The sequence below is a fragment of the Hoplias malabaricus genome, chromosome 5, assembly GCF_029633855.1.
Source record: "Hoplias malabaricus isolate fHopMal1 chromosome 5, fHopMal1.hap1, whole genome shotgun sequence".
Classification (NCBI taxonomy): Eukaryota; Metazoa; Chordata; class Actinopteri; order Characiformes; family Erythrinidae; genus Hoplias; species Hoplias malabaricus.
Window position 1 is genome coordinate 10,581,013 of NC_089804.1, and position 22,363 is coordinate 10,603,375.

At 42.0% G+C, this 22,363-nt stretch overlaps 2 protein-coding genes across 2 annotated transcripts in view; both read right to left on the reverse strand.

Moving 5' to 3' along the window:
* On the reverse strand, positions 1–4,710 carry lmod3 (leiomodin 3 (fetal)). The gene is made up of 4 exons (XM_066673317.1): positions 4,530–4,710; positions 3,690–3,967; positions 1,360–2,910; positions 1–48 (listed from the first exon to the last, which is right to left on the reverse strand). The coding sequence occupies exons 1-4, from the start codon at positions 4,708–4,710 to the stop codon at positions 1–3; spliced, it is 2,058 nt and encodes a 685-aa protein (XP_066529414.1).
* A 2,403-nt stretch (positions 4,711–7,113) lies between these two features.
* zbtb46 (zinc finger and BTB domain containing 46) overlaps positions 7,114–22,363 on the reverse strand; it is an 81,352-nt gene continuing 66,102 nt past the window's right edge. Inside the window, exons 6-7 of the mRNA XM_066672795.1 lie at positions 13,341–13,516; positions 7,114–11,792 (exon numbers count right to left, since the gene is read on the reverse strand). Of these exons, the coding sequence (XP_066528892.1) occupies positions 11,361–11,792; positions 13,341–13,516 (608 nt within the window). The 3' untranslated portion in view covers positions 7,114–11,360. The remainder of the gene's footprint in view (positions 11,793–13,340; positions 13,517–22,363) is intronic.

Below are 22,363 nucleotides of genomic sequence, written 5' to 3' on the forward strand. Positions count from 1 at the left end.
TCAGAAAAGACCAGTTTCCCTTGATTCCAGAACTTTAGGAAGGGGTACCTGGTGATTAAAGAGTGGAGAAAACATCAAAACAGTACACGATTGTTAATTTAAAAAAATGGGTACAAAAAGCTTTTCAGTGTCCTACCTAACATTCTACTAATTTGTGATTTGTAAATACTTTGGAAGGTGTATTTAACTTACAGCAAGTACAAAGAAATGATTTCCAATGAGTTTAGTGATACTTGAATGTATTTTTCATTCATTCATTAGCTGTAACCGCTTATCCAGTTCAGGGTCGCGGTGGGTCCAGAGCCTACCTGGAATCATTGGGCGCAAGGTGGGAATACACCCTGGAGGGGGCGCCAGTCCTTCACAGGGCAACACAGACACACACACACACCTACGGACACTTTTGAGTCACCAATCCACCTACCAACGTGTGTTTTTGGACTGTGGGAGGAAACCTGAGCACCCGGAGGAAACCCACGCAGACATATGGAGAACACACCGCACTCCTCACAGACAGTCACCCGGAGAATCGAACCCACAACCTCCAGGCCCCTGGAGCTGTGTGACTGCGATACTACCTGCTGCATCATCTTATCCAGAGCAACCTAAAAGGTTACTGGTATTACAGGTAGGACAACGCAGTGTTAGGTGTCTTGCCCAAGGACACATATTGGTGTAGCACAGATTGCAATCAAACCCAGGTCTCTCACATAGGAGCCAATGGTGTTACCACTGTACCCCACCAACCAGTAGCATAGTGTTTGATCTGTGTTGAGAAATGTTATTTTTTTTTGAGCTGTTTCACAATTATCCCTAGTGGGGGGAGTTATGGCCCCTCTTTGCTTGTAAAGACTGAGCTATTGGTGAATGCTCCTCTTATACAACATTGAGTTTCCTTGCGTATGTGGAATGTTTCAAATTTTTGCAATATGAAATATCAAATTTTCACTTTTATTCTGCCCCATTGGCAACATATTTGTATGTGATGTAGGCATCAACTTCTAAATTTGTTTACATTGTAAAATCAAACAAAGCTATCAAGTTGGTAACACATTCTTTTTCTTTTTTATATAGAATGCCAAGTTTTCCAGAAACTGGCTTTGTGTGTGTGATACGGCTGACGCGATGAGAAAAATGTCTTTATACTTTCTTAGATCAAAATGATATAATAATTTTCTTTCGTTATATTTGTGCTAATGGTTTCAAATTTTAAATACTTACAAGTGGTCATTTTTTATTTCACAGCTCCAGATCTAATCCCCTCACTACTTAGGATTCTTAGCTATTTAAAATGGAATGATGCATATAGCTTCTTGACAGTAATTGAGTGCTAATTTAAGAGGCCCTAACTGCACTTACCGATTTTAGATAGGCCACATTGCTCTGTCGAATCTCGCTGAGGAGTAGATCACGTGGTGTTAGCTCCACTTTGGGTGGCTCCCTCCTCCGAGGAACTGGTTTCAAAGTCTTTATTACATCTTTCAGCTTGGCTCTGTCGTCCCCTGGTCCTTCACTTCCTTTGTCTCTTTGCTTAGGCGTGCTGCGTAGTTGAAAGTTAGCTCTTCCTTCTCTTCCTTCTTCCAGTGCATTCCATTCCAGTAGTGGGTTCCGGCGTTTAGGAGTCTTCTTAAGCTGTATGTCTTTCAGCAGATTGCCTGAATTTGAGTCTGAAGTGGGGGGAGGCTGCCAGGGAGTTTGCTTTGTTTTCTGTAGCTGTGGCGATGGACTTGATACTGGGGAGAGCTTTGGGGAGCCTTGGGGTATATTTGGAGGCTGCTCCTGAGCAGCCTGCAGAAGTGCCATCTCTGGTATGTAGCCTCCTAACATCCCCAGCAAACCGGGAGGAAGGTTCAGGCTGCTTTCGTACATCTCCATGATCTGTATTTGCTCTTTGACTTGCTGAAGCCTTTGCTCTTCCTTCCTTTGCTGTCGCTGACGGTCCAGGTTCCTGGTCAGTAAGTTGGTTACAACCATCCTGGGCCCAGGCAGCTCAAAGTGGTAACCCATCTTCAGAAGTGTGTTGTTGGCTTTAAGGAGCCGTGACACTTCCATCTCAGCATGGTGGCCCAGCATGTGTCTCTGATTGTGGAAGCGGAGTTCTGTCAGAGTCTCGTTGAACTGTAGACAGCGCATTATTGCAATAATCCCTTTTCCAGTGATGAAGTTTGACTCGATGTTTAACGTGGTGATGCTCCTGTTCTCTCGCAGCATGTTGGCCAGGGAAAAGGCCACGTTTTCATCTGCACCTGTGTTCGCGATGCTGAAGGTCTTAACGTGCCTGTTCTTCTTGAGAGCCTCAACGTAGTCCAGGAGCATTTCTTTGGGAATGTTTTCAATGTTGTTGAGATTGACCTCTGTGACAGAAGGGTTGTTTTTACGAATCTTGTCCAGAGTGCTCTCCAGATTTGTCTCATTTCCAGAGGGCCTTGCCGTCTTTTTGATCAAGCCATCACCAAGTGCAAGCTTTGGGATCTTCAGCTTGGATATGACTCTCTCTTCTTTTTCTGGGACCCAGTTCTCATAGGCGGAGGGAGCGGGTTCGGACTGTAGCTGGTTTTCTTGTTTCTCTTTAGTTACGTTTGTATCTCCTCCATTCTCCTCAGATCTGTGTGCTTCTTCCTTCTCCTTTGAATCAGAGGACTCCGGAGGAGGCTGTAAGATTTCTTGGGAGGTGACAGACGCAACACTGCTGTTCTCCGCAGTTTCTGTTATAATGGGCTGTCTGGTTTGTTCTTTATCATCGTCGTCCACCTCCACTATTTCCTCTATTACCTCTTCAATCACTTCCTCCATCACCTCATCACCTTCACCTCCCTCAACCTCCTCCACTACCTCCTCATACACATATTCCACTTCAACATTTTGATCCCCTTCCTTGGCTTCTTTTGGGATTTCCTCTTCTATTTTTTTCTGAATTGGTAAAATGTCATACATCAGTTTCACAATAAGGGTTTAAGCCTATTATTAAATATGTTTTCCTCGCAATGACAATGTTTTAAATTTAGAAATCTATGTTGTCCATAACTAAGCTTAATTCCCAGACACACTTTGGGGTCTGAGGGTAGATGGAGTGTTGTCATATTTTCCTGTTGTCACACACACGACACTCAAACATGACGACACCATACTTCTAACTCAGTTCTAACTGAGTTATGTTGCTCTTGTGCAGATCTTCCCTGCTCATCACGTTCATGCTATGTGCTCTCAAACCATTCTGTACTTGCCCTCAGATTTTCTCACTGCCGCAAATCCTCAGGCAGTCATAAAGAGTTAGAAATGTTTTACTGTTGCTCTTTTCCTCATTTTCATTGGCTGAGAAGAGCACAGGGAACACCCATGAACAGGAATCACCTGGCAGGTTCACTTTCAGGTTAAATCCAGACAGACAGAGATGTCACACAGTAGACTGATATATAAATAATCACATACCACTACTTACACTGTTTTAACTGCAGTAATGAAGTCTTCTGAAAATAATAGAGGTAATATTTTTAAAAAGTGAAGTTCAGTGATTATGCTGCTACTTCCCAAAGTGGTAGGTGGCAGTTAATGCAGCCCGGGAGTCGATGGGTCAGCAGTTGGGAAATTCTGGCTTAATTTGTTTAATAAATAAATAAAATAAAATAAAAAAAACCCTGACCCAAATGAAATGAACTGGTAATTCATTCGATGTTCAGGTGTGGTGTTACCTGACTCGGTAGCAGGGTTGCAGGGACTCTCTCTTCTTCTAGCAAACGTTTAGACTGTCTCTCCCAGTACAGGTAGTCTACTAAAGATCTGTGGTCAAATGATCCTGTTGGAGGTTTTTCGGTCTGGTCCTTCTGCCTCATCCCAACTGGCACTCTCTCATCGGGGGCAATTACGTCCATCTCATTCTGGAGCTGCTTGAGCTCCTCAGCGGAGAGACCTGCTAGAATGGCATCTTCGTCAATCTCTTCTTCACACTCAGATTCTTGGTCTGAGTTATCTGGAAAAAAATAAAATAAACAGAGGCAAAGACGACATGTAAATCTTGCCTACGATGCTTGTATCTGTTTTTCAAAATTTCCCAGTGACAGGGTTAAAGACCTCAGCCACAGTAGTAATCATCACAGAGCGCTGAATGTCACGGTGTTACCATTTATAGAGGTAAACAAACATATAATTAAGATTAAATGTTTCTGCTATTAGGGGAGTTATTATAGACTATATTTGCATATGTACTTATGTATCACAAAGTGTGGATCAAAGTCAGTATCTGACATCTTTCATGTACATGTGCTGTCGCTAGTGCCGACACACAAATATTTATAATTATTTATATAATGTTAATAAATAACTCTCAGCATCAAAATTAGTCTTAAAATAGGGTCAAATTTACAGTTTTGTCCTTTGTTTATTCATATATTTTCCCAGCAGTTATTTGCAGATGCCAATATGAATCTAATGTCGTTGTTTGTCCATTGGAAACTTGTACAAAACATGGGGAAAATATGTGCTAAAAACACCAGCATGGCAAATGACACAGCAAAACCCAAAACACGTGATACCTCCAGTCTCTAATTTACGAGAAGCGTCTTTTTGTCTCATCCCCACTGGTACTCTCTCGTCAGGAGCGAGCATGTCCATCTCATTCTGCAGTTCCTTGAGCTCCTCGGCGGAAAGACCTGCCAGAATTTCATCTTCGTCTATCTCCTCTATGTAGGAGTCCTGGTCAGTCTGGTTTGACATGTCCACTCTCCAGCAACTTCCAGTAAGTAAACAACCTAAAGCAAAGTCAAAATCGACGCAGTAACAGAGCTACTGCATGTCGTGAATGTCAGCTTGAACTCTAACTGAGTGAGAGAATCCCTCAATGCCTTATGCATGTCTAAAATTATCCCCATTTGACAGAGGGGAAGGTATTTATGGTACAGGAGGGGAGATAACATAGTCTTTTTTCAGCAGCTTGAGTCAGCTGGCTAGTCTGTGGTGCTTCAGTGTAGCAGAGAACTGAAAGCGTGGGGTGGTGGGGAGAAAGACAGGAGCAGGTGGACATGCCAGTCAAATAACCCCCGCAACTCAGCCCACAACCAATCCCTAAACGCTTTTCTTACATCTCTTACTGATTTGTTGGGACCGCTTTTATGTGGCATCAAAATACCTAGGTGTTGACTTCCCTTAATATCAAAATACACTACACAGTACACAGTGAGTCAAGCAAGTATTGAAACTTTTAATTGCCAGGGAATGTAATTGAATGAAACCATAGCTATACCTTGTGTAAAAGTGTGGAAAAAATATCACTGGCAAACTTTATTCAGCTCAGATCAGGGTCAACATGAAGGGCACAAAGTGTGATCCAATACACACTCGTTTTTCATTTTGTGGAGCTCCGCCTCTAATCCCAGAGAGTTCTGTGGAAAGTGTAATAATATCTCTGATGTCCACAAGAGGCTTGGGTAACTGTGAAAAAAACAAATCCATTGCAGTATTGAAAGACTACACAGGCAGTGACTGATTTGTGAGATGAGAGAAGTTCAGAGAGCTTCTTTAATGCAACCAGACAGTCAGGGGCTTCAGAGGTGGTTAACGTAAATTACTAATTCTGTTTCAGTGTTAAATATTAAGTCTGTTACAGTGTGTTAACGCACAGTGTTCATTTCTCCCAGTGTAACTGCTGCAGTCTCTACAGTTGATCACATCCTGTTTATAATTCTAATACCAAGTCCATACGCCTGGGAGATGTATAACCCCAAACACATTTTTAAGAGTCATCAACTGGTGTCAGCTGTCGTAATGGCACACACCTTTCATCAGTCATGAAGACTGTTAACGTACAGGTGTGAGATGAATGATAAAATGTGATGCTAATAAGTCATTCACCCCAAAAGTACGCAGTAGATTTAACAGCATTTAAACAGAGAGCCATACACCTGTAGCCTACACTTTATACAATTAGGTGTGCAGCTGACCATGTGTCCAAAATGTATTCACCTAAAAATAATTGAATTCAGTGTTTGTTTATGAGTGGTGTCTACAAACATTTTGATGTACTGCCAAATTATTTGGTTCTGGCCAAATTCTGGGCTCCTCTTGTTTTAAGGCTGGGTTGTTTTCTCTCTCACAAACAGCACTGGATTTTCCAACACCATAACCCTTCAGTTTAGTCATGATTAAATCAATGATTGTAACTTTTAACAATGGGAAAACTTAATAACGACAGAAGACAAACTGGGGTGACACAGTAGGGATTGATACGTTAATGGTTATGAAGGTAAACACAGGGCAGAGGTAATGGAGAACTGAACTAAATGTAGTAACTTTCTATTTATGATAAATTTGACCTCAAAAGTTTTCTGCTAGAATTATTTTGAGCAGGAGGAAGGTTAGCTTCAGCTGGGTGCTTTGGCTCACTCTGCTTCTAGAGGTGGGTCAATGGGTTAAATGTTGTCCATTTTTAAGGCTTTTTTAATTTAACAGAATTAAGATTCTTCTCACTCTTTTTAAACGCTAAGATACTGCCCAGACGTCGTCGCTGAGTTTTGATTACGAATGGTTGGTTTTGAAAAAGGCTGAAGCTCAAAGCCAGGTCTGATCCGGGTGAATTTTTTTCTTTAAAACATTTCAAAATTAAAATGTTAATTGAGCCAGCGCTTAGTTAAATGCTAATATAATACAACCCTTTATTTTAAAGACAGACCGCTCACCTTTTAATATCGAAAACTTATGTTGATAAAATTATGTTGAAGTACACCTTACAATTAAAAGCTTTCAGAGCAATAAACTTTGCTGTTGTTTTTCGTGATGTTCATGAAAATGTGTTTATGGGTGGATTTATTGAATAAAATGTGCTTTTGATTCCATATTTAATTCTGTCTAAGAAAGTGTGAAAAGAGCAAGCACCAGGAGGCAAACATGTAACATACAACATGATCTGACTGATATTCGAATGTATTTTTATGATGTTGACTAACGCTGCATTGACAAAAAACTTTTAAAAAACAAAATAAATGTTGTATGTTGATTTATTCATAATTTAAAATTTAACATTTGAGAATAAATAAATACATGTACTTAATACTTTCTTGTGTTACTTTTATATTTTATTAAGGCAATTAAATAATTTATGCATATTTTCTTGAAAAACACATCTTCTACAGTAAAATCAATCCATAAAAAATGTTTCAGATGCAGTTTATTTAATTAAGACTTGCTTTATTTTGTGACAAGCTATTTACACTCGCCAGTTCTTAGAAAAGGGCTAAGCCCACATTAAAATGCCAAGTGGGAGTAATGGTGTTTATTGTCTTTACCAAAGATTTATTGACACATTTTAAAAAATAATTAGCACAAAGCCTTTATCTCTGGCTTCAGATTCCAATAAACTGCAAATTTCTCCCCCAACTTTGTAACATTTTTACAGTTTACAACTATAAATATTTTCAATAGCAACAGAAAAAAACAAGTCTAACTTCAAGCTCAAGCATCCAATTAAAGGCAACTTGAAATGTTTGAAACAATAAATAAAATGATGTTGTTCTCTGTAGATAGAAGTGAGCACAACAGTCTTTATTAAGAAGAAAAACAAAACCAAAACAGTATAAATCTTAAATAACATCTAGATTTGGCCATATTTATGGCTTTATAATTTCTTCAAGGTTAAAATATAGCTATGTTGCCTGAAGACTTCTAATGGTAATTCATTCATTATGATCCATACATTCCCCCCGCTGTACACCTTCTACACCCAATGGCACAAACATAATCCAGTTCTGCAGTATCAAACCGTATGTTTGAACACAATCTAGCTTTGGTCCGACAAAGACAAAGACAGGTCAACAGCCGTGAGGAGAAATGCCAAGGCAACACAGATCAGAACATACACAAGACACAAGAAATATACAACAGTATGTGATTTCTGAAACAACACCTGATTCAACGTTAGAAATTATGGTTCACACATTCAGAAAGGAAAAGTGATATGTTGAGTTCATAACACACTCACTTAACACACACACACACACACACACACAAAGATCTGCACATAAATACAAGTAGGCACATTTGAGAAAGGTCCTGATTCAAAGCCAGTGAGAAAAGAAAGGAGAGCATGTTTAGACTCTACGCAATCAGACGGATATCAGCCTCGATTATATCAGATATCAGAAGCAATGTCATGGCTTACATACATGTCTTAAAGGGGAATTCCAGAGTCATTCACAATTATTTGGTGTGAAATCGCTGGGTAGAGAAATTTAAATTCCTTTGTAGTTGGTAGTAATATGAAACCAGGGAATGCCAACACAAGAACGGCCTATTTTTTACTTCCCAAACCCACCAGGGAACCTGCGTGTCTGAGGTTGGATATGGCACGCTAAAGAGTATAACATCTGAAAAATGTGTGTGTAACATAATCACATCCATTACATCTGTGAAGAGCTTATAACGACAAACTGCTCAGACTTCCGCTTCCTATAACCACAACTTAATATGCAGAAAGTTCGAAGAACAAGTGGAATTCCCTTTTATTATGTCATGGTGGTTTTATTTTATACGGAAATGATATCATCCATGTTCCTTCTTAAAATTTTCAACAGATTTTTTTATTTCATTTAAAGGTTAAGAACACAATAAATTAAACAAACAAAAACAAGCAAAATGTCCCATGTTTCGGAGGCATTTGGATGGTACAAATGGCCAACGCACTTTGGCTAATGGGATCAGAGGTCCACATGTGTGTACAAATTCTCACGGCAGAGCAACTCAAATGTACATTTTTCAATAATTTCCCCCCGAGCCAGTGCCAGGCCTTATACTTCTTGTATCCAAGGTGACAGTGTACAGTAGCAACACGTGAATGAATCTCTGAGCGTGTCTCCAAGCGCGACAGAATTAAAGCTGCGATTCATCTTAGGAAAAAAAAAAAAAAAAGGTACTCTCAAAAACGCCCTTCATTATATATTGACACCAAATATTATCTGTGCATTCTCAAGTTAGTGAAAGAAATGATAATGAAGAAAAGAAACCACTATTCAAAAAGCTTTGCACCTGCACACAAACTGTTGAAAACAAAAGCACTTAAAGTAATGTATACAAAGTATACTAGATTATTTTTTGGTATAATATTCATTACTTAGTGTACGTCAGTAATATAGAAGCATGTGCGGTATATCCCTTTCTGACAACATCTAACCAATGAGCCTCTGTGGAGTTCTCCGTTCTCTTGAAATCAAAATACAGTTGAAAATATCAAACAGAAATGCACAGAACTGGCACGATAGAACTGGTACTAAAAAAAGAGCCACATGGCTTACTGTCCACAAAGAAGGCAAATCTGAGTTTGTCACGCTCTCGTACAAGAAATGAAAGAGCAAAATGAAATTCACAATAAAGCTTAGCATCCAGCACTTAATCATAACAATGATGATAATAATAATAATAATAACAATATCAATGATATTAATAATAATAATAATAATAATTATAATTTGTTAATCATAGTAATTGATAAAGCATTTCATTCCCATTTTAAAATGTGGCACAGACACTGAAAAATAAACAATCTCACAAATTCTCTCTCTCTCTTTCTCTCTCTCTCTCTCACACACACACACACACTCACACACACTCTCTCTCTCTCTTTCTGACACACTCGTTTTCACTGTTTGTGCCCTTGTAGGTGGAGTCAAACAGAAGGGAGGGAATATCTAAAGAGACTAGTAATCTTGCACAAAAAGACATAATAAATAACCTATCGAGCAAAATAAACAGACAAAATTCACTTTACAGCATGCGCCAGACTCGATGGACTTCCAACACAAAAACCTTTTACACGTTTCATCATTTTTAACCAATATCAATGCGAGAAGGACAGGCTTTAAAGAAAGAAAGAAGGAAAAGGAGAAAAAAGAATAAGGGGAAAGGTCATACAGATCCAACATCTGGCATGGTTCATTAAATAAAAAAAACTCAATGCATATGTTTCGGATTCCAGATGTGAAATAAGACCAGTAAATGTGTTTTAGGAAAAGGCATGGTTTCTCCCTGTCAGATTAGAGGTTTCAAGATTCCAGAGGCAGAGAGTGAGTTCAGGACGAGACTGCAAGGAACTGTAAAGCACACTAAAGTAGAGAGTGAGAGAAAGAGTGAGAGTTTCAAATAATAATAACAACAATTTAAACTGTGAATTTATTTGGATTCAGATTTTCTTGTGTCTTCAATGGTGCCGCCATCTCTACAGGTGTACTCTTCACACATGTGCACACACACACACACACACACACACAACCCCTCTCTTACTCTGTATTACAATTTAAGCCTTTCCCCTGGTAATGTGAAATGGAATGCAGAAGTATTACAGAGGGACAACAGTAATATTCCTGTTCATCTAAATATGTGTGACTCCAGACCTCTCTCTCTCTCTCTTTCTTTCTCTCTCACTTTCTTAGTAAAACACTTTTGTGAGTTAAAACTCCTTTAATAACCAAGAAGTTTGGTGAGAACTAGAAAGATTAATTTCTGCATAGTGTTCTCACTCTTACTTCCGTTCTTTTTTCCTTCTTTCGTGAAATTGTCTAATGTACAGGTTCATGTTCACGTGTGTGTTCATGATTTAGGAAAAACCCAAGTGGCAGAGGAGGAAAAATATTCAAAGGCATACATTATAATCAGCAAATTCTGCACAAATATTCATATATAACAGTCATGAGGACACATATTTAAAGGTAGGTGCGGTCACCATATTCGTCTATGTAAATTGGAATAAAAATGTAAACCACATAAACAAGGAATTGATAGGAATCTAGTAAATGTTTGTTAAAGTGCAAGTCTGTGGCAGTTTTTTCTCTGCAGAAAACAATGTGCTAAAAAAACTGCTGAAAGTCTTTTGACATATACAGCTTTGCAATAGATAAGACAGCACCCGCTGGTGACTGCATGGCAAGACCACACTGGTCATATGCTTCCTTTCTCTGACCCGTCAGCGTATTGTACTGATTAACAGCAACTTCTAAGACACTTCAAATCTCTCTGGTCAGGAAAATATAGATATAAAACACCAGTGCTCAAACCCATCTGGTCCTTTTTGAGGGAAGAAAGAAGGAGACGAAGCAAAGGCCAGGCCAGACAAACAGCGTCATGAAGAGAAGACTACCCACTCTTCTCTGACAGCCCTGCCTGCATCTCTACGATCTGTGTGGTTGTGATTGAATGTGTAAGAGAGCGTGTGTGTGCGTGTTTGTGTGTGTGTGAATGTGTGTGAACGTGCGTGCGTGTGTGTGTGTATATGGCTCCCTCCACACACACACAGCGATCTGATTGTGGCGCTTCAGATCGAGCACACACCCCTTCAGAAGGGGAAACAGGCGCTTCAGGATTGGACCAGGCCTCCAGGCTCTGAACTAAGAGATCCATGCAAAGTCTTTCTCGCTGCCCGCTCGGGCCTCCCCTTCCTGGGCTGAGTCGCTCTCCTCTTTGCCATCGTCTGTGGCTCCGTCATCACGCTGCGACATCCCTGAGTCTGCTGCCCACTTGCTGCTCTCCTCTTCCCCGTCTCCCATCAGCTCTGCCTCCGCCATCATCTCTTCTTCGCCATCAGCGCCATCGTCAGGGAAGCGGTGGTCTCCTGGGAAACGGTGGTCACCAGGGTACAGGAGCTCCTCCTCTGGGGAGGCGTCCTCACCATTCTGGTCCAGCAGGGCGGCCATGCCCCGGCCCGAGCAGTCCGTGCACACGCCATGGCGCCGAGATCCGTGTTTGATTCCCACACTGGCAGCCGACATGAAGACGCGACTGCATACTTTACACACATATTTTTTGTCTTTGCTGTGCACCTGAGAGAGAGAGAGAGAGAGAGAGAGAGAGAGAGAGAGAGAGAGAGAAAGAGAGAGAAAACCAATGTGTATGCATGCTCAGGCCTCTTATAAGAAACAAGACTTTTCCTAATCTCGATAAATATCAGCAAAGAAAAATAATAAAGAACTTTTTTGAGCATGATCTACAGGGGTTAGACAATGAAACTGAAACACCTGTCATTGTAGTGTGGGAGGTTTCATGGCTAAATTGGAGCAGACTGGTGGCCAATCTTCATTAACTGCACAATGCACCAGTAAGACCACGTGCATCCACTGGTTCAAACATTGTGTCCTGAAGGCGGTGCCGTGTATCAGGACGACAATGCACCAATACACACAGCAAGACTGGTGAAAGATTGGTTTGATGAACATGAAAGTGAAGTTGAACATCTCCCATGTCCTGCACAGTCACCAGATCTAAATATTATTGAGCCACTTTGGGGTGTTTTGGAGGAGCGAGTCAGGAAACGTTTTCCTCCACCAGCATCACGTAGTGACCTGGCCACTATCCTGCAAGAGGAATGGCTTAAAAATCCCTCTGACCACTGTGCAGGACTTGTATATGTCATTCCCAAGACGAACTGATGCTGTATTGGCCACAAAAGAAGGCCCTACACCATATTAATAAATTATTGTGGTCTAAAACCAGGTTTCAGTTTCATTGTCCAACTCCTGTAATTCAAAATGATCAAACATTTAAAAAAAAAACATTGACATTTCTCTGTTTCAACATTTGAAATATCGTCTTTGTTATCATTTAAATTATTAGCACAGTATCACAACTATTCTGGAAGTGAGGTTTTGTAGTTAACTACTACTTGTGGAAATACACTGTTCAGACAGATGTTAGTAACACGTTTCATCCTCAGCTGGTCTGCAGTGCAGTAGATATTAAAAAAGCAGAGATACCACTGCTTTTGAGCTGCTCTCCCAACATGAGGCCTGGTAACAATACAACACTTTTACTGGCTCTTTGATCTGCCTCAAACCACAGCTAATTTCTATCGCGTATTCAGTAAACCACACTCAGACTTTGTGCCAAATCATGTCTACACTTTCTGTGATGAGACAGAACCGCAAGGTCAGAGGAGGAGCCAGGAGAAGGTTGAAATCGAAAATATCAAAGGAAAGTGTTTTATCACCTTTTAATATAGCTTAAAATATTCATTAAATCTTATTTGACTATGGAGAGTGTTTGTTAGTCTGTTTACTGTTTACGTAAAAGCAAATTAAAAGCTGTCTTGTAACACGTATTCAACCGGGACTTTCTCCTAAAATAATATCTAAACATGGCCGTCGGCAAACAAACACACACAACAAAACAAAACAGAACAAACACCAACAACAACAAAACCTTAAATTAAAGCATGAAATTATGAAATTGAGTGACGGTGAGGTCTTCAAAATGTAACAGTAAAGTGCAGGTAGATTTACGTCGTGGCCTATTGACCTGTCCCCCGTCCACCTGAACACTTCTGCTGCCCCCTGCTGTCTCCCCGGTGCCCTGCATTACTGAGCGTTACTCACCAGTGTGTGTCTCTTCATATGTTCACGGCGGGTGAACTTCTTCCCACAGATTTCGCAGGGGTATGGTCTCTCGCCTGTGTGTGAGCGCATATGCCTCTTCAGGATGCACTGGTGCATGGCGGAGAAGCTGCAGTACGGGCACTTGAATTTCTTCCTAATCACCGTGAAGTCATTCACTACAGAGAGAGAAAAAGGAAAGACGGTCAGACATCTGCAGAGACATGAAGTACATTAATACACAGAGAGGGCCTGGAGGAGTGAGTGAATATCATACACTCCTTACCTTCCTGGTTTCATAGAAAGAACCGATGTATATACAACAGCTAGCATTGTTAATAGGCTGCTATTGTGGGTGGCTACTGTTAGTAGGTGTCACGTCCTGTGCCCTTTTGAATTCATTAAACTTAGGCCCATATAAAACTAGTACAGAAGAACAGGGACAATGAGGCAGTCAGTTAACTACACACCCATTGAAGCATGAAAGAGCAGAGCTATAAGCGATAGCATCCTCTGTCTGCTATCCTTTAATGTGTAGTAAATGCCTTATTTGGTGCCTGTTATCTCCTCAAGTCGTATGGAGTTACATTAGCTCAAATGCTCACTGTATTCTGAGAGATATTAAGGAAGGTCTCAGAGCTAAGCTCACCTTCCCTTAGCTACCAACGCCAGTCCTAAAGGACAGTTTCCCTAGCAACCACTACAGCACTGAGGCACATTTGGCCACATTGTTGAAAAACTCCAGTTCAACAAAGATAGAAATGTTGAAGAATCGCAGCACATCTCCCTGTTGTCTGCTGCAGTGTAACCATCTTAAACTGGGTGATAGGATGCTCTCAGGCGATGATTTGGTTGAGCAACACAGGACTTTTGAGGATCCACAGCAAACAGAGTACACACGCTTTGTACTTTTCCTTTTCTAATGTCGGTAATCGCATTAGGCCCATGGTCTAGACTGGCAGGGCTAATAAGAAGATGAGGACAGCAGGCTCAGGCGGCCAGAGCCAGGTCCTGCTTGCTATTAAAGGGTTCTTGTGTCTGTGACAGCAAATGTGTGTAACACGAGGTTAAGTCTCAACAGGAAACACGAAGAACACTTTTACAGCAATGTGCTGAGCGTGCATGTCATTTTTCAGATCTAACAATGTTGTAAATAAAAAGATGTAAAAGGTTTGTTGCTAACAAGGAAGAAACACAGCAGCACGGCTTTGTTGAAGCTTCACAAGAAATTTTATTGACTATAAAGACTACAAAGTTTGATACAAACAACAATTTACACAACTGCTAAAAAACACCTTTCGTTCAGTATGAAAACTTGCATTTTCCTTTTCTTTAACAAAAGATAGTGCAAACATTGCAGCAGCGATTGCTGCATCACATACTACAAGATCCCTAATGAGTTTTTCTACATCAGCACAGGTTTCCATTTGCTGAAAGACAAATGTGACAGAAAGCCTATCCGTCTTTTCTTTCCCTGAGGAGAATGTCTTGGGAGCTTTCACTGAAGTGCAAGTTCCACGCTGTCTTTTATTCTCTGTTGCATAGTAGCTAAAATACTGAGTTCCATAAAATACATCCGACATTCAAACTAGCACCATACTCATGAGCTCAGACAGCCATGGATACGCCATTTCTGTGAATTCAAGAATGGTGGGGTGAGTCCCTTGGCAGGTTTTTCTTTCTTTTTCTAAATTCACCATATCCTTTTGCATCCCATAAACACTGGAAACTGGAAAGGACTTGCTTCTCTGTGATCACAGTGTGTGCCCAGACCAGGGGCTCCCCCTACGATTTGTCACGAAATCAAAACAATACAGACAGAAAGATGGCGTGTAAGTTTCAAAGTTATTCTTTAATACTACACTGTATTTGAAACTAAAATATTTAAAATGCCATTTTAAATAAGAAATAAAAATATTTACGTTAAATCTGATAGTATGAGAATGTTCTTCCAGTGGATAAGGGGTTGAAGTAAAGGTAGCATTGTGCTAGACCAAATAAAACATTCTTAAAGGCCAAATCAGTACACACTGTTGGCAGAGCCGTTCTGCCATAGACTTTTTATTAATTAATTAATTAATTTAAACTGAGGTTTCCTATCAAATTCTATTGGCTTGAATTATCAGAACTAGCCTTGTGCTTGATGGTCTTTCACTTCATATCCGCATAGATCTGTACAGCCGTGCCAACATGGCTTTACCACGACACAGTGTTTTTGTCCTGGCTCAACATGTGTTCTAAAAATGTTCCAGTTGTGAAATGATCTAGAAAAGGAGGTAGCTCTAAATATGGGGCTTCACACTTACGCAGTTTCATGTCGAAGTTCAACGCGCAGTTACAGCAGCATTTCACTTCCTGAATTATGACAAACAGCCAGCCGAGGAAACACTCATTCACCTACTGACTGTGACTTTTGGTTTGGAAAGAGACATTGCAGAACTTTTGTAAAGCACCTCATGAAGTGAATTATAGGAGGTCACTAAAGTATTGGTGACATTTACAGGAAAATGAAACCTCAAATAGAGAAAAGCAATGAACTTGCTGGGTTTATTAAACGTTTCCAAATAAAATTCCAATATTCTGACCAACTATTCTGTGAGAATAAGTGACAGTTACATTTCAGTGCAAAGCTGGTTACAAAGCTTTGTCCACAGCACTCCTATTTTCTGGAAGTCCAGGAAGCATGCAAAAATGTGGACATAATTTAGACCTGACTGTATCACAACCGGGCCACGGTTTCTCCTAAAAGCCCTGTACTCTCCTCTCCTTTCCCTCCTGCGACTGTGACATAAACTCTATTGTAGGGTCAGCGTGGTTTGCGGAGGTCACTAGGGCACCCGCGACCTTAATGACTCTACTTCTCTCCTCCCACATCCTCTTTATCTCAGAGGTCGAGGGTGAGCCGGGGTGAGGGCCAAGCTGAGCCAATTACTGACATTATTCAGCTGTGCTTAGACACACACACACACACAGTCGCTCACACACACACTTACGCGTGGAGGCTTACAGCAGGGACATTGCTGGCTGAGGGATTTAAGGTCTAACCCTAGCTCTCCTCATCCCTGATCATCCCGCTTCACTCAGCGAATGGTGAAAGACGCAAAGAGATGACACTTTGCTCCTGTAGGGGGCAGTGTCGTGTGAAAATCACCAGCCCTGTCTGTAAGAGTGCGCTTAAGGCAGACTTTGCAAATGTTTGATGTATCCGTAAAGCATTTCCAAAAACAATTCTTTGAAGCTCAATTCAGTTGCAAAGATATGAGAGGTACCTGGATTACAGGCTAAGAGAGGGGACACTTGCTGGGAACAGGAGCTCTGTTTTTCATTCTTACAATGAGTAGGCCAAGGGTTTGAGAACAGAGGCACCCAAACACTGGGCTTACTGGCGTCCATTATGCTGAGATCACTGTGTTCTCTTGTCTGATTACTGTCTAGTATAAAAAGGAGTCAGTGCACAAACCCAGGTGCATGAGTCTGAGATAAGATGAATGTTTTGTCTTTGTCTTTGCATAGCGTTCGCACTTAGCAACACTCCAAATTATTGCGTTTGGTTCACGTCCATTTACTATAGAAAATTATTCACATATATAGAATATAGAGTTTAATATTCACAGTCTTACACACGCATGTTACAAACCTTGTACAAATACGTTAAAAAGATTGTACAAATTTAATCAGTGCTCTGCAAATAGGCATTGGTTCTCTGCGAGACCCCTGAGTAGGTTTTGAGATGGTGGTGGTGGTGGTGAAGATACACTCTTCACCTTTATTATAACTTACAAGTCAAACCGAGAGGAAGCAAGGGGGTCAAGCACGGGTGTCCAGTCCCTCTGCTGGAAAGCCATAGCCAAACACAGCCAGACCAATCCAACCTGGTAATGAACTGCAGAGCTGAGTCTGCGCTGGTCTAATGGTGGTCTCTGACGGTTCTTAAGTCAGAAAACTGTCAAATCGCCACATCATAACTGACTTGTGTTCAGTTATTCATGCGCAACTGTTAAATGTTATCACTTAAACCACACACATCATCCCATCAGATGGGGTGGAGTAATGCCAACTTGGGCTAGCGTGTTTAAGAGTATGACAAAATGTATTGGCTGGTGATCGGACACAACTCTTAAATGCAAGCAACATGATACTTGAACCTGAGGAATCCTGATTCCTAACTGACTCTGTTTTTGGGTTTTCTATCACAATAGAACCATTCAAATGCACCAAAAGGCCTTTCAGGATTGGACCTGGTCCCCTAGTCAGTCTCCACTATGACCATGCCTAAAATCAGTGTGGGTGTCTTCTTTGACGTCGTTGGAGCTCCAGAGCGGATCGATGGCGGCAGCCCCTGCCTGGCAGCAGACCTTGATGTGGGTCGCCAGATTCTTCTGCGTGCTGAAGGAGCGGGTGCAGGCCGGACAGGTGTAGACGCGCTCGCTGGAGTGGACGGATGACAGGTGGCGGTTGAGGTCAGTGCGGTCGCGGAAGTGCTTGAGACAGTACGGGCAGCGCATCAGCTTGCGCTTGAAGTGTATGGTCTTCTCGTGGCGGTCGGCATTGGACTTGAGCGTGAAACTGGCCGGACAGCGTGGGCAGTGATAACGCGGCGGAGGAGGAGGTGTCTCAAAGGAGGACGAAGGGGACATTAGGGGGCGCTGCGGCTCCAGGCAGTCCAAAGACATGGCCATGAGTGAGAGCGTGTGGCCGTACTCGTGCTGCCTCAGCTGGAGCAAGCTGCTAAACAGTTGCTTGCACAGGGAGCAGGCCAGCCCTCCGGCCTGCACCTCCGCCACACACACACCACGCCGCTCCTCCACCATCTGATACTCCTCTATAGGAGCCTGGCTGCACTCCAGGCCTGCGAAAGGGCGAGAGAGAGAAGCAGAGAGATGGAGAGAGAGAGAGGTGAGAACTAACACCGGGAGATGAGCTTATGTATGTGAAAAATAACAGCCAGTCACGCAGAGAGGGCCAGATAAGGTATGAGAGGCCAGAAGAGCTCACACGCACACTCACAAATACCTGCACTGTTACTTGGACTGTCTTCGTCCTCTTGCATCTCCTCCTGTAAGAGTACATGCACACAGCGTTAAAGGTAACCGCTATATACAATTCTTGTATAAAGGAGTGCACTCTTGAGGCATGCAGGTTCATGTCCTGTACAGACAAACACTTACATACAAATGAAAAAGAAAATTAAACAGACAGGACCCTTGAACAGAAAAAAACAGATGATTAAAGAAGGAAACATTAAGCAAGACAAACAAAGACAGAGAAAGAAAAGCTCAGTAAGAATACCACGTCTGTTTGAAACCACGACCGCCTACATAGCATGTTATAATGCATTCACACTACACGTTTGGGTCAGACATTGTATGTGTTGATATAATGTGATATTGTCAGTATCATATATATGATGATCACATATATAAATACACACACACCACACTGTTCATAATACGTTATGAACATTAACTTCATGTTTTTGCTTATAAAAGCATTATAACATGTTATGAATGTAATAAACTCTTGGTGTTTTCATTCTTTAAGTGAAAGCCTTGGTCAGCTTTGTACCCTGACTTTTTTTCTCCCTGGTTTGCCTTTTGGAAAACACCGCAGGTGGAGAGAGAAGTAGAATGCTCTTTGTCTCATGACACAAGAGGATATTCAATATTTGTTTTTGAAGGGGTGTGTGTGAGTGTGTGTATATACATGGGGGGGTGGGGGTGGTAGTGCAGATGCACTTTAGTTTGCTCATCCTCGCTCTGAGAGTATATAGGTGTGACCAATCCACCTCTATACCTTCGAGCCCCCCTTTTTTTACTTTTCCGCACCCCCACCCTCTCCCTCTCTTTCTCTCTACCTCCCTCTCTGTCCTTCCCTCCTCCCTCCCTTGTGTAAAAGCAACACACTAGAGTCTAACCAAACAGATGGCTTGTCCACAGAGATGGTGCGGCTTCTTGGGAGGGAGGTCCTGTGAAACCAAATGCCACCTTAGCACACACGGGGAGAATGCAATTTCCTGGACCCGCGCAAGAAAACACGAAACCCGCCCTGCCTCTCTCATTGTCCACCCCTATTGATTCTCACCATCGCCTCTCCCTTCTTCTTATCTGTGGCCCCTTTGCCTGGTCTGGTAGACCTGCTCGAGTATTCCTCGAGGCTACGATCCATATTCGCATGAACCTTTTGCAGCCGAGGTGCCGGGAAATATGGGGAGTCATGTGCAGGAGTATTGTTTTACGACAGAAAAAAAAAATCAGAAAAACAAATTAAAAATATGGAAGAGACACAAAAGACACAAAAGACATGCAGCTTGATACATGAAGGAAACACGAACGCTGCGTCTCAAATCAAATGCCTCTGTAGTGTAGTAGCCAATTTAGCAAGAAGTGTGTTCACGCTATGACATGCAATGGAGGCTATTACTGTCAGTGCACAGACTCTAAATGTGTGTTCAAAATCCAAACACTAAGAGTGAAGTGCATTTAGAAGATGTAGATAGTTATACATGGCAACACATTACACAACGCTGACAAAACCATGCTATAAACAGGATTTTTTTATGCTGTCATGAATGTCACTGCAGATACTGCTCAGTAATATAGCAGTGTTGCTAACCAGAGAACACAGGAAAAATTAGCATTTGACTAAAGCTGTCATGACATCGAACATTATAGCACCTGTCATGATAATTATGACGATAATGCTAACATGACACTGTAATAGAACTGAACAAAATCTGTCATGACAACTCACGACAGCACATGATATGTTTAGAGCCGGCTCCTGTCAGTGTTCTCCAGCCGGGTTCAAATATCGCCAAATAAATTCCATAGTCTTTGAATTGCAGAGGTGTGTGCTGTTTGTAAAAGATCCAGATATTAGCATATTCTCACTTAAAACAACCTCACACGTGGTTTACACATTTGGCTGATACTGGCATGATATGTGAAATTTAAGAAAATTAACACTGTGTACTCTATTAAGTAGAAAATGAGGTAAAAATATCTCAACATTTCTTTGTGTTGATGTGGCTAAGACCTGTTGCTAGTGTGTTGACTAGGACAGTGTTGCTAACGCTAAGTCACAGCATTACTTCCTACTTCAGAGAAGGCTACAGCACTGCAGAGTTGAGACACAGGCAGAGACAAAGACAGTGAGAGTGAGAACAATGTGAGAGAGTCCCCTTAGGGGACTGTGTACATCACTGGACACACTTACCTCAGAGGGCGAGGGCTCTGGTTCCTGTTCCACGTCCTGACCGTACGAGGAGCCCCCGGCCAGCGGCAGGCCGAGGGAGGCCCCCAGGGCCTGTGGCTCAGAGGGCGGGAGAGCGGATGGAGGAGAGGACGAGGACGCCCCTCGTTTGCTATCAAACAGGGCCCCGGGGCGGTGGGCGTCACTGCCGCCGCCACCGTTGGAGCGGTGAGACCCTGGGGAGCACAGGAGAGGAGTCTCACCCACCTGCACTCAGAGCAGCCGCCATCTTCCACACAGCAGGGGTGGGGAGAGGAGGGGCAAGGGCCAAATACAGCCACTTCATTTTACAACCAGAGAGGGAGAGGAGGATAGAAATGAAAGAATAAAATAACGAAAAAAAGATAAGCAGTTTTTTTTTTTTTTTCATGAGGAGCGGGGTTAGGGGTTGAATTCTCTCTCGCTCTTTTTTGCTTCTCCATCCTCCCACGTGCACACACGAGGGAGGGCCGCATGTGCGTGTGTGTGTGAGAGAGAGTGTGTATGTATGTACTGGCTCGTGTTTGTGTGTGTGAGAGTGAAAGAGATGGTTTTGAAAAGATGGCTGGAGTTCTTGTGAAAAACATGGTACATTATTTGACAAGGTCCATCTTTAAAAAAAAAATGCTGGTGGATATATTGAGCCAATGTGAAATGGTCAGCTCTGTTCTTTTGACCATCCAGGATATCAATACATTTTGACTTTTTTTTTACCCTTCTCCACAGCGTAACACTAGCTGACAAAAGGCTAAAGTTTTATTGAATTTTTACATCATTATTTGCTTGTTCCGCTGCTGTTGAGGGTCTGATATTGAATGAAGAGAATGAATAGCCGGCTATTGGTGTGCGCCAAAAGAGGTTGGCTTACAGTTTGTATGTTGATGTTGTAAAGCTTGTATTTATTTTCACAGCTTCTGAGTGCTTGCCGAATCGCAGCCTTAGGACAGATTTAAGACTCCTCGCTGTGTCCTGTTGCGCGATTCGGTACGGCTTTTTTGCAGTATAATGTATATACAAGTTTGAATATAGATGTTTGTGTCAGAGACCCGTGCTGCTGAGGAAAGAGCGCTAAGCGTTGAAAGGACAGATGCACTCGCTCCGGTAAAACAAGACCACGGATGGATTCCTGGAATACTCTTCTCCCACACCCTGCACTCCCATTCCCTCATGAGAACACACACATACACACTCAAAAGTACAGTCTCTCTCTCTCACACACACACACAGACACAGGCCAGCGCACAGCACAAACACAAAATGAGGGTTTTTTTTTAAATAAAAGCAGCCTCACCCCTAGTCACTGTCCATCCCTCCCCACTCACTCATCCTCATATCTTAGGTAAGGTCATAAGGCCAAGGGTGGAGCGTGTTCTAATCTCAAGTCAACCGCCCCCTTTGCCCTTTTCCAGTCTTCTTATAACACCTTACCCCTGTCTGCCAACAGTATTTGCATCAGTGCATCCATACAACATACAGCGTCCATACTAATCTCAGACTATTCTGTGCTCTTCCAGCTGCAAAATCCTGCTGTACAGCGTGTACACGATTTTCTGACCAATAAATAAATAAATAAACAAATAAAGCAAAATGGCAATGCTCCTAAACAAGAAAACACCCAGGTAGCTACGTGCTAATTGGTGACTGTTAGCGTATTTAGTTGAGCCACAACTTTAACTAAGAGCGTCTAATTATCCAGAATCCCAGCTCAGCTGGAAAGACGGCATCAAGTAGATCCCTAGAATCTTTCCAGGAAGGAGTTAATGGAGACGACTGGTGGTCAGTTACATGATCAGGGT

Bases quoted from the DNA above. Each gene is read 5' to 3' on its own strand.
- lmod3 (XM_066673317.1), bottom strand. From the start codon at position 4,710: ATGTCAAACCAGACTGACCAGGACTCCTACATAGAGGAGATAGACGAA. The intron at 3,968-4,529 runs GTATCACGTGTT...ATTTTTTTCCAG, and splicing joins TCGTAAATTAGAGACTGGAG to ATAACTCAGACCAAGAATCT. The intron at 2,911-3,689 runs GTAACACCACAC...TTACCAATTCAG, and splicing joins CAACCCTGCTACCGAGTCAG to AAAAAAATAGAAGAGGAAAT.